Source organism: Arvicola amphibius, chromosome 6, assembly GCF_903992535.2.
Source record: "Arvicola amphibius chromosome 6, mArvAmp1.2, whole genome shotgun sequence".
NCBI lineage: Eukaryota > Metazoa > Chordata > Mammalia > Rodentia > Cricetidae > Arvicola > Arvicola amphibius.
Window position 1 is genome coordinate 90440160 of NC_052052.2, and position 13127 is coordinate 90453286.

Sequence of the window (13127 nt, forward strand, 5' to 3'; positions counted from 1 at the left end):
GGTGGCTTTGCAGAGGCCCAAGTCTTGGGTCTCCAAGTGCATTCTCTCCCCAAATCTTTATCTTCTTCCCACGTGTCAGAATCCAGGGGCCCATGGAGGAGCTAGTTAGTGGATGCCCACTTAAATTGCAGGATCCCTGGTTGCAATTGGCACTGTTGGGTGCAGCCCGAGGTTCTCTCTAAGCTTGTTCTGGCGAGAAGCAGGAGCATGGCCAGGGAAGGCTGTAATCTTGACCCTATGGCTCAGCTTGGTCAGTCTTTAGGGCGCTCCCGGACTGATCGCTTCAGCTGGCAGAGGCAAAACCTCCTGGAATGCCTTGGCTCCGACGTCTGCTGGGTGCTTGCTCCTCAAGCTTTGCCGATATGACTCGGGTTCTTTGTTTAAATCCATACCAAATCCTGCAAATAATTTGCTTCAGGCCAGCTGGCTGGGGTTGAAGCTTTTTTTTTTTTTTTACTATGGATGAGTGGTTTGAAATAAAAAGGTTCATAAACACACACACACACACACACACACACACACACACACACACACACACACACACACACAGCACGTACACACCTTCCAAGGAAGAAATGGAAGAAAACAAGAGGAAGGTAGAATCTCAACATTTGAATTTAACTTCTTCAAAAACAGTGACTTAAAACGGTGCTGTTTAAATGCAATTAAAGTTCACAGCCTCGAATATTTTTAAATCAAATGGTGGTTTTTACATTAAGAAATATTTTTTGCCACTCCCCACTTCAGATGCAAGTGGGACTGGGTTCGTCTTTTAAAAATCCATCTCTTCCTAGACAGCAATTTGCTTTGTAAATTTTTTCATTTCCCCAAAGAGCCTCCCCCCCTCGGGGTGGCGATAACAAAAGAGCTCGTGGAGGTAATAATTACAGCCATTAGTTGACAAAGGAGGCAGTGCAGACTGGGAAGGCTGTTACCAGGAGAAGGCTTTCCATTTAATGTGGGAGACCCACACCAAAATCTCCAGCATAACCCACAGAAAGGTGTCCTGGAACGACCCATTTCTTGTCCACAGCGTATCCAGAAATCCCCGTGGCAGGTGGGACCAAAGAAGGGCATTTGGTACAAGTTTCCCCGTGTCCCTTTGGTGTTTAAATATCGAGGGACCGAGAAAGTATAGATGGAAAGAAAAAGGGATGAAAACAGCTATGACCTTGCAATCTTCCACCAAGGGCTGGCTACTTCCTTTTTCAGTCTTACTTAACCCGGAGTGCAGGGGCTGGAGCAGAGCTGTTTGTCGCCTCTCTACCCAGAAATTGACATGCCTTTGCCGATACTCTTGGGAGGACTTCGGTATTGAGGGGCCACTGGAAGCCAGGATTGAAGGATGGGTCTGACAGGCAGAGGAGCAGGGCTCCTCCTTATAGTACCTGCTCCAGGTGGAGTGCAGAAGCACAGAAAACCTAGCCAGTTTCAGGGTTCCTACTCCCGCCTCTCCCATATCGGCGAGCCCTGCGGCCGGTTTCTTGTGTCAGGTACAGGTTCTGCCGATCTATCCATGCCTTGGCACATGACAGGGTGACTCCTCTGTCCTGGTCTGTCTGGTCCCAAACTGGAGTGGAGCTCACTAGGGTAGGAGCAGGGAGAAGAGCACACTTGGATTTGGGGCTTGGCCCTGTCACAGCAGGAGGCCTCTCCTCAGCAGAATCCTGTTTGTAATATGAACCGGCTGTATAAGCCCAGGTGTGGGGAGCTTTAGGGGTCCACTCTGCACAGACCCTGACAACTCTCGGACACAAATGTTATCAGTGCCCACTGGTTTGGGTTTTGGGCAGCAGAACCCTGACCTAACCTGACCAAAACCTGCTTGCCCATCCAGTCCTCACTGGAACCCTGCCTGTGCCTTCTTTGCTCGTGCAGGATCGTCTAGACCTGGTGTCTTTCATGGAAGGGTTAAACCTGGAGAAATATATATGTTAAGTCAAATGGTAAGGAAACTCCTGCTTCCTACCCGCTGCCGGTTTGCTCACTTTTATGTGGCCAACTTCTAAGGAGAGGAGGTTACTTCAAATCTGCAGAGAAAGAGACCTTACTATTTGACAGTTCTCAGCCTGAGGACCAGTGCCAGTGTGGTTGGCCCGGAAGGCTGTGTGGGCATGGGTTTGGAGGTTCGTCCAAGATTCTAGGTTCAGTTTAAGGTGGGTTATGGTGTAGAGTAGCTGGGGCTGGGGATTAGCTGCTGAAGACAGACCTCATCTCAGCTCCTGCCACCAGCCCAGCTGTACACCAGAGACAGAGCCCCCAAAGCACAAGGCAGACAAGCCCTTGTAAAACACACTTTCCGAGATGCTTACTTTATTTAGAAATCTTACTAATCAAAAGAGGAGAAAAAAGCAAGTTTGAGATGTGTTCCCCTTCAAAGTTGTTTCCACTTTGTTCTGTCATATTCAAACAAGGTCCTGCAAAAAGTCTTTTCAAGAAAGAAGAAATCTCTTACATCATTTAAAAATGAGCAAGGGGGTGGTGACAGCTCAGACACAGTGGTTACCTGAATCACAAACAGTGGAATCAAGTGGTACATTAGGGTGATGGGGCAACTGAAGTTGGGAGAAGTCTAGAGGTCCAGCATCTGGAACTCCCCAAAGGGGTTTAAAACTCTGAGGGTGCCTCACTGCTGCTGTGGTCCTTGTAGCATCTCAGGGTCCAGCACTTTCTGAACTCAGTAGCGACTACAGCTGCTGCACCAGGCGCTGGCGCTGGGAGGTTTTGCGCAGGAGCCTTCTGTAGTCATAGGGGTTGGTGGAGATCTCCTCGCTCCCCTTGGTGGTCCAGCACCTGCAAGTCAGACAGGGGCTCACAGTCGCTGGCAACTGCTAGTAGCGGTATTTCCAGCTACCCTCCCAGAGCTAGGCACTCCTCTTGCTTGAGCTATTCACCAACCACACACTTTTAAGAAAGATACGACCAAAATGTCAGGTTAAATGACCCAACTTAACTAGCTGTAAAGATGCTCTGCAGCTTTGCAGAGATGAAGCTGGTGGCTTTTGTGTTTGGATGAGAGCCAACCACTAGAAGATAGAGATCACAAAGCCTGGCTTTGTTTGGAACAATAATTCACAGCTAATAAAAACATGCTTTAGTGCCTTATTTAGTTTGTAAGAGACTTTCATCAACCAAGAACATTCAAGGTTTATGATCTGTTTTTTTTTTTTTTTTTTTTTTTTTTTTTTTTTTTTTTTTTTTTTTGGTGGTGTTTTGTTTTCTCTTTTTTGAGACAGGGTTCCTCTGTACAGCTCTGGCTATGCTGGAACTCACTCCATAGTCAGGCTGGTCTTGAACTCAGAGATCTGTCTGAATCTGCCTCCTAAGTGCTGGGATTAAAGGCTTGCAACACCACCACCCTGCTCACCTTCTGGACTTTTAAATCAAATGTTTCTTTTAAACACTCCCTCGATCTGACTAATCACTAATTACTCTAGTTGGAATACAGTTATGGCTTGTTCTGTTGACTTTTCAAGGTTTCTTCTTCTTCTTCTTCTTCTTCTTCTTCTTCTTCTTCTTCTTCTTCTTCTTCTTCTTCTTCTTCTTCTTCTTCTTCTTCCTCTTCCTCTTCCTCCTCCTTTCCTCCTTTCTTCCTCCCTCTTTTCCTTCTTCTTCCTCTTTTTTTCCTCTCCTCCTCCTCCTCCTCCTCCTCCTTCTTCCTCTTCTTCCTCTTCCTCTTTTCCTTCTTCTTCCTCTTCTTTTTTCCTCTCCTTCTTCTCCTTCTCCTCCTCCTCCTCCTCCTCCTCTTCTTCCTCCTCCTCCTCCTTCTTCTCCTTCTCCTTCTGAGACAAGGATCCTCTGCTTAACCCAGACTACACTTTATCTTGTACTGTAGTCCAGGCTAGTCTTGAATTCAGAGATCCTTTTGCCTCTGAATCCCGAGTGCTGGAATTAAAGACATGTGCCACCACAGCCAGGCAGGTCTCAATGTTTTTAATGAAACTGCCTTACTAGACCCACTGTAGGAGTTCCAGTCAATGTGGACTTTTAGTTTCTGTCTTTCTTTCTTTTTCTGAATAGGAAAAACAAACACAAATAACTCATTTGGTAATACAGGAGACCCTAAATAATAAAAGTAATCTTGAACAGAAAGAATAAAGCTGGTGATATCAAGCTATTTGCTTTGAAAAATCTACAAAAAAAGTAATAGCAAACAAAAGAGCATGAAAACAGATGTACAGACTGAGGAACTGGAGCAGAGGGCTCCCAAACGGATTCATTTGTCGTCCAGTGGGCTTGACTGAGACGCCGAGAGCTTATAGCAGGGAAAGGCTATGTCTTCAGTAAATGATTTTGGGAAAACTGGATACACACACACACACACACACACACACACACACACACACGAATGGTAACAGTGATTTACTTCACAGCATATACTGAAGTCCACTCAAGAAGATTAAAGACTTAAACTACCACCTAAGACAGAAAATCTACTAGAAGAAAATATAGAGGAAAATATCTACAACACTGGTTTGGACAAAGGATTTTTGAATATCACCACCAAATCACCACCAAAGAGCAAACACAAACACAGACAAATCAGATTATAGCCAAAAGCAGGCAAATTGGATTAAAAATACAACAAATAAAAGAATCAAAACAGTGAAGAGACAACTTGCTAAAGGGTAATAAATATTTGCAAATGATACAATTGATAAAGGGAACAATGTCTAAAATCTACAAGGAACTCAAATAATTCAATAAAAACAAGTGAAATGGTTAAAAAAGGGACAAAGGACCCGAAGAGGCACTTCTCAGAAAAAAGCACGCAGCTAACCAAAATTGTACATGTAAAAAAAAAAAAATGCTCAATGCAAGATTGAGTGACTGTCACATCTAGGAACAAAGGATGCCAGTACCAATACAGTACTACTCTGACTAGAAATAAGAATCAGGTTCCCAACTGTCTGACAAAGAAGACTGGATTGCTTAAAGTGACCTAGTCATTAAACAGGGCTAGGAAGTCTCTCTATTCAGCAGCCTGAACAGATTGTTAAGCTTTTAAAAGAGTGGAAAGTTGAAGTCGTGTTGTTAGGTTAGAGACATGACTCAGAGAGTGATTATATTTGCTGTACTGGGAAGAAGAAAAAGACAAGATCTCCTGAGGAAACTGAGAACATGGGGATCATGAAAGAGGGTAGAAGGGAATGGGGGAGGAAGGGAGGGAAGCAGAGAAAATATATGGCTCAATAAAATCAATAAAAAAGAAAAAAATTGCTGTATAAGCCTGATGTCCTGAGTTCAGATCTCTGGATGTAGGGGTGGGTATCAGCGATCCCAGGGCTCCTACAGTACCACAGGAGGCAGAGCTGGGAGAACTGCTCAGAAGCCTGGAATGTGTAGCATAGCAGTAAGGTCAAGAGGCCCTGCCTAAAAACAAGGCAAAGGCAGAATGCAAAGACCAACTTGCAAATGTCTTCTGGATTCCGCATGAGGGCTGTGGCAAAACTCACATACACATAATGCGCACACACAAAATTAAAAATAATCACATGCTAAGGGAAGTAGCTAGAACAAGCAGGTCACGTGTGTGTTTCTATTTATATGAAATGTTCTGAATAACTGCTGAAAGCAAATTGATTAGTGGTTGCCAGGGAACGGGTGGAAGGCTGGTGATACTAGTAGGTATTTGGTTTCCTACCAAATGAAATAAGGTCGGCATGAAATAAGGTGAATATATTAAACTCAGGGAACTGGACATTTTAAAATGGTCAAGTGAATTCTGTTGTATAAATTTTATCTTAAAATAAAAAAAAAAACGACCAACATTATTAATCACCAAGGAAATTTAAACTTAAAATCACAAGGAAACATGATCTCACCCATGTAGGATGTCTGTTATCAAAATGTAAATGCTGACGAGTATTGGTGAGGAGGCACAGCACTGGAGAGCATAGGCTGGTGCAGCCGTCATAGAGGACAGTGGGTGCATTTCTCAAAAAAACATGACGGTCTTAGTATTTAGCAACTGTTATTGATGAGATCCCCAAAGCTCACTACCAGACACATCACCACAGGAAATGAAGCAAATATTCCAAGAGCTGTGAGCAGTCTAATGCTCACCCAGTGCCACTCCCAACACCCAAGCCATGCATTCAAGTCATGTGCCCACTAGTGGATGAATGGCTAACATGTGGTTGTTACACACCACGGGAGGAGAAGGTAAACGGCCAGTTGTGGCGGTACGGATACACCTGGAAGACAGTGAAATATTGGTGGAGCTCTGCAGGAGCCCACTCGTGTGTGCATACAAAAACTGTCAGACTCATAGGAAGGTGCTCCTCAGGGCTTGGAGATAGGGAGCTGGGGACATACTGATTAAGGAATATAAAATTTCACTTGGTAGGATTAAATTTAAGAGATCTATTGAGTGACGATAATTCATTGCAATACATTGATGACTTGAAATGTGCTTTAAGATAGATTTTTAAGGATATGTTAATGTTTTCATCATTTTGAAATTTATTTTACATATCAACCCCAGTTTCCCTTCCCTCCTGTTCCCTCCCCCATCCACTCCTCCTCCACCTCCACTTAGGTGGGGTAAGGTCTTCCATGGAAATCAGTAAAGCATGGCACATCAAGCTGAGGCAGGGCCAGGCTCCTCCCCCCTCTATCAAGGCCAAACAAGGCATCCCACCGTAGGAAATGAGTTCCAAAAAGCCAGCTTATGCCTCAGGAACAGATCCTGTTCCCATTGCTGGAGGCCCCACGAAAGACTAAGCTACACAATTGTCACCCAGATGCAGAGGGCCTAGGTCGGTCCCATGCCGGCTCCCACAAGCTCAGGTTAGCTGTCTCTGTGGGTTTCCCCCATCTTGAACTTGACCCCCCCTTACTCAAACAATTCCTCCACCCTCTCTTCAACTGGAATCCAGGAGTTCAGCCCAGCACTTGGCTGTGGATCTCTGCATCTGCTTCCAACAGGGGAAGGCCAGTTCAAGCACCCTCTCCACTACTGCTAGGAGTCTTAGCTGGGGTCATCCTTGTGGGTTTCTAGGAGCCTCCCTTCCCTGGCAACAAATTTCTTCCTAACCCCACAATGCCCCCCTCTGTCAAGATATCTTCCCCATGACTCTCCCTCTCTGTCCTGCCTACAGCTTGACCATGCTGACCCCTCATGTTCCCATCCCCCTTCTCCTTCCCTCTTACTCCCCCTTTAATTTACCCAGATCTTCTTAACTCTTTCCCCTTCCTGGGGCCCTCCATGTGGGTCTCTCTTAGGGTCCCCCTTGTTACCTACCTAGCTTCTATGGAACTGAGGATTATAAAGCTATGCAAATTTTAATCAGTTCAATTTAGCTGTTCCACAATGTATGCGTATTTCAAAAATATTCTTTTTTGTACCACAAATGTACACGACTTTAACTTATCAATTTAAGTTTAAAATTTATTTTAAATTTATCAACTTATCAATTTTAATGTGTCAATTAAAAAGATCCACAAAGCATTATGCTTGTTATTGCTGGCACACCCTTCCCCAGGCCTACTCGAACCTTCCTGGGAGATGCCATCAGCAGTCGGTGTGTCTGTTAGTAAAGCTAGGAATGTACTCATGTACACATAAAGATACTCGTCCTGAATTAATACAATTGGGCATATAATTTAGTCTCAAATTTTGCTAATTGTTCCAAGATGTAATTTAGAGCTATTCTTCTTTTGCATTTGTTGTGTTTTAATCCAGGCTCTTACTGAGGTTTAGCCACAAGGTTGCTGCGAGTTACCGCCACTGTCTTTCTAAATTTAGAAAAGCCTGCCCCGCTGAGAGTTACCTTGTTCAGAATTGGTATGCGAATATCACGTCACTCTAATCTCAAGATTGTTTGATACAAAGACCACACCTTTGTTACCCTGATAGTCACTATTTCCTTAAGTCTCCAGCATGGAGCTTTACATAAAGTGGCAATATTAACAGTGGTTAAAGTCATTGAATTTAAGTATACAAAACCCTGTGTTCAAAGTCTGGCCCTATCAGTTATTATGTGGGTGACTACAGTTGCTACCCTCTGGAAACTTAGCTTTCACACTCATAAAAGAGGGCAGTAATAGTAACTGTCTTACCAGTTCAGTGAAATATCAGCATAGTGCCTAGAACTAAGTAAGGACTCAACCAAAGCCAGCTCTGGCATCCTTATTCTAGTGGATATTAAATGCACATCCATGGGCGTTGCTGGGAAGCAGGCAGTGTCTCTAGGATATAATGCCCTCACAGTAGGCATGGATCGTCAGTTGGTGAAAGAGAAAGAATATAGTAGAGACAACGGAGTGTCAGCTGTTACAATCAAAAGCCTGCAGAATAGCGAGAAGCAGCTCAACAGGGTGTGAAAACCCTGGGGCTGGAGAACCCTCACTCGGCTTGTGTCCACACGCAAATCATTTCAGCTCTCTGGCACTTGGTGTTCTACTCTCTCACACAGAACTTCCTGCTTCAGCTAGAACCCCACCAAGTGTGAACAGGTTGTAGTTTTTGGTTCCAAGATGGAAGAATGCATCTTCTTTTTGGAGATCATAGTGCAGATAGCGTTTGAAAGAGCCAATGAAGGTAGATAATAATAGCTATTAGTATTTATAGAAATCCTCCTCTGGGAATATAGTGTGCTAAGCAGGGTATCATTTCATTTAATCTCTATAACAAGACAGTGAGGCAGGAATTTTGAAGATTCCTTTGGGGGTGTGAAAACAGTGGCTTAAAGAGCTCAGAAAAGACAAACAAAACTTCTCAAGTAGCTCAATCGGGGTCCAACTCGAAATATTTGGACTTAAGAATTCTTCTCTCTAACCATCACTGCACACTGTAAAAGAGAAGAGCGAGGGGTCTGGGCACCCTAGGCCAACAGGAGCCTAGCTAAGGATTTTCGATCAGTTCCCAGTTCCTGCTCCTATTTCTCATGCACCACGTTTATATTCTCCTACGCACCTCTAGTCTTAAAACTTGACGATGAATTTTGGAGGAAAGGGAAAAATTATTCCCAAAGTTGTATATAAGTTGCAAGATAAATTATTTAATGACATAAAATTAATAGTAAGGTGAAAAGAATCATAAAATAAAAGGTGAAAAAAATCAGGAAAAGGTCCTGAGTTCGATTCCCAGCAACCACATGGTGGCTCACAGCCATCTGTGATGAGATCTGGCGCCCTCTTGAGGAAGCGACCTGGTTCGTCATCCTCATCAACTTAGACCATGAAACCCAATATAGACAAGTTCAACAGAACCGCCATAAATGGGCTGCCTATGCATGCTTCAGCATTGCCAGGGCACAAATTGCAAAAAATTTCAAATTTATGGTATATATAAAACAAAATTGCTTAAAATTGGGATTTTTGAATTTCCATTTAAAATTTCCATTTAAAGTTATACTGCACTGTGCGTTGTTACCTTTCTTTAGCCTCAGGGCATTGGTCCTGGAGGTCCTTCTGTGGTCTCCATTCTCTTACATTAGAGCTATGCTCCTTTGGCCCGGAATGAGAAGGCAAAAGTTCCTTATAATAGAAGTCTTCCAAACCCAGTAATTTTCCTTGACTGGAAATGAACACATAAGCATGATCAGTCTAATTTCTACACACTCAGTCTAATTTCTTCTCCCTTGTCTTATAGGCGAAGTGTTTTCTTCTTAATATTTACTGTAACTTTAGAGCATCATCACAAGCCCACATATGTGAGAGAAATCTTGAAATGTAAAAATCAGTAATCCTGTTAATTAAAAACATCCCTCATCCTTACCTTGACTATCACATTAGCTGCTGACTGGCACCTCTTGCTTTTGTCAAGTTTGATTTAACATGAACTGGGAGTTTCCAGAACTGCCAGTGACATGTGGCACCTGATTTGGCCGGTCTACACTCACATTCATACCAGGCTCATTAAACTGTTCTGAAGATTGGCCTTGGTGAGCTAACACAAAGAACTTTCATCCATAGCCTTAACTGACTTCAGTTACAGGTATCACCAGGTGATAAATAGGGAACTCTGTTTATGTTCAGTATAAGCACCCCCTTCCATTGCTAGCATTATCTGAAAGTGATTTGGCATGAGAACAAAATTAGAATGTCAGAACACTGAAAGACTGCAACACTAAAGGGAAAGGAGTCACGTGAAGGTAAGTGTACCGTATTTACAACAACTTCAACCCTTGCCATCCTAACAACCCCAAAAAGTATAAAACATGACATTTAATATGTATCAAAGACCATAAAACAAAAAGGAAGAGAAAGTTTGTGGCTACTAAAGTGTTATGATTGCTTAGCTACCTTTATTAAATGGGCAGAGAAAAGCAGTCTATCCCAATGATGCAATTTGTCCAAATTATATTTGAGTACTTAGTTAATACTTGTTATGGTTCTAGCTCCACATATTTAATTTATAAGTTCCATATAGTTTTCACACTTATTATATACATGTGACCTACTACTTTCCGCATATACGTGGTTGCTGATAAAATTTGAACATGAAGATTTATAGTTTTATTTGAACAAAATGGTGCTGTAATTTAGAAGAGATGATTACCTGTCTTTTCTTGGTCTCCGTTTTTCTTCTTGGATTGACTTCTAATGGGAATAGAATAATTGAAAATATATTATATATAGTAATATGCAATCATAATGCATAATTTATTATCTTAATTTATTATCTTAATGATGGATAAGAAAGGAGAACCAGAAAAGCAATTACTAGCTTATAAAACTATTTCATATAACATATACTATGTGATTCTGTTTATATGGGATTCTATAAAAGGCAAATACATAGACAACAGTCAGTGATTTCTTAGGATTTGGGTCAGGAATGGAGTGTGGGAGTGACTGATAGTGGGTAAAGTTTCATCTTGGAGTGATAGAAATCTTGTAGAATTGACTGTGGTGATGGTTGAACTAAAAGCTATTGTGTTGTATTCTAACTGGGTGATTTATATGACTTATATCCTAACACATTATGAATGAATACCTACATATGGACCTCTTTGTGTGCACATCCATGTAGATTATGTGATAAGTATTAGGTAGTTTGCTATTTGTATTTGGAGATAGAAGAGTAATCTAAGCCAGAGACAATGTTTTTTAACTCAGCAGTGACTGAGGTCATGACAGATGATGAGATTAGTCTAAGAAACTCAAAGGTGAAGGGTTGAAGGTTTGAATTCTTGGCAACACCATAAAGGAGAGAAGCATAGTGCAGAACCATGGTGAAAGGGAAGACTAGAGTTGGCCCAGCTAACTGGGAAGCCAGATGTGAGCTTCATTTTCCTGCCCGTGGCATGTGAATCTTGCTTCTGATGAACTCTCAGATTCTCTGGGATTTCCTGGGCATGGGGTTCTGCTCCTTTCTGTGACAGTACAGAGTGGAGATTGAGCAAATATTAGAAGCGGAGAGACCACTGGGGTCAAAGGGACCCATTGGGTGGGGAAGACTTGGAGCCTAAGGGGATGCTCCTCACTGTGGGAATTTAAGCAGTGATGGAGGAGTGTCTATTTGTTACTTTTATTAATAAAAAACTGCCTTGGCCCTTTAAGAGAACAGAAAATTAGGTAGGCGGAGTAGACAGAACAGAATGCTGGGTAGCAGGCAGTGGGGAGATGCTTCAGGCAGTCGCCATAGTGAGTCTCCATGCTGCTGCTCTCCGAGATGGACGCAGGTTAAGATCTCTCCTGGTAAGCCACCCCTCGTGGTGCTATATAAATTACTAAATATGGGTTAAAGCAAGATATGAGAATCAACCAATAAGAAGCTACAGATAACGGGCCAGGAACCAGGCAGTATTTAAATGAATACAGTTTCTGTGTAATTATTTTGGGTAAAGCTAGCCGGGTGGTGGGACACAGCCCGCCGTTCCTTCTACAAAGCAGTTTACTATGGAGAGTTGACACAGGGCAGAAGCTCTTTGTTCAGTGAATAAGACATTGGAATCTGGACTTCTTGCTGATGGAGTTACTGAGCCAACTGAAGGAATAACATAACCAAATTTATGGTTTAGAGAATTTTCTTGTGTAGGTTGGGGAAGTTGAGATTTGGAGCTTTAATCAGTCTGACTGAGAAACGGTGATTGTCGGAACTGGCATATGCTATGTGTTTAGAGAAGGAGGAAGAACTGGTAGCAAGAAGGCAGAACATAGAACAGGCATAGGCGTCATGTATAAAAGGGAGCATAAGTCACAGGACAACCACTAAGTTCTTGGTTTGGGAAACCAAAGAGATAGCAGTGGCATGCATGGAGGACAGGAGCATGAGGGGAAGGGAGCCTAGTAGAGACCATAACACTGCCAACTCAGTGGATCCAGGAGATCATAATAAAGTTAATGGCCCTGATATGAACATAAGATGTTCACCTGTGTCTCACAGTTCTGACCCCAGAAGTGAACATAATATTAAGGGCTGCTCTAGGATTGGCTGTCACAAAGGTTATGGATATGTCTTACTATTGGCCAGGAATTTGCAGAAACTCAACAAAGTTTCATGTCTCTCTTTCTGCTTGCACAACATACTCATTTGAATGAATGCCTCTGCTCAGAGGGCTTTCCTATGACAGATTTTCCTTTCTAGGTTGATGTTTGTATGTAAGCTCGGATAAGTGGTACCAGAAAAAATTTCTGGGTGAATACGGTAGGTCCAAGACTACTTGAGAAACCAGGACCATGAGGAAAATGGCTGGAGGGAAGCAAAGAGGTTATTTAATGGGCTGTCTGTGAAATGGAGTTTGAGGAGGGCCTCCATGCCGCAAGGCCTTCTGGGGCAGCCTATTGTAGCCATGGTTTCTGTTGGTCTTCAGTTTGACTGCAAGAATAAGCCACTTACATGGAGTAGATAGTAGTATGTAGAATCTTCAGGGTTATTTAATGTTTTGGGTTTTCGGGGTCTTCTCGGAGGTCTCAATATTTTTGGCTCTTCTTTAGAGACACCTATAAGAAAGGTGATTGTAAATAAGTTCTAGATTCCTGAAACTATGTTTTCCTTTGGATAAATGAGAATGTCTGCATGTAAACTGTACTTGTTATTCACCCATGTTATATTTCAATTGTCTGATAATTTAGGACTTTGAGAGGAAGAGGAAGGAAAACAGATCAAGAAAAGTTTGGTAATGTGGAATAGGGACATAAGTTCATAGAAGGGATGAAGCTATGACCATTCTTAG

At 42.6% G+C, this 13127-nt stretch overlaps 1 protein-coding gene across 1 annotated transcript in view; it reads right to left on the reverse strand.

Moving 5' to 3' along the window:
- Positions 1-2687: 2687 nt before the first annotated feature.
- Myo3a (myosin IIIA) overlaps positions 2688-13127 on the reverse strand; it is a 180268-nt gene continuing 169828 nt past the window's right edge. The window contains exons 30-33 of the mRNA XM_038334855.1: positions 12791-12894; positions 10508-10548; positions 9380-9523; positions 2688-2793 (exon numbers count right to left, since the gene is read on the reverse strand). Coding sequence (XP_038190783.1) covers positions 2688-2793; positions 9380-9523; positions 10508-10548; positions 12791-12894 — 395 coding nt within the window. The remainder of the gene's footprint in view (positions 2794-9379; positions 9524-10507; positions 10549-12790; positions 12895-13127) is intronic.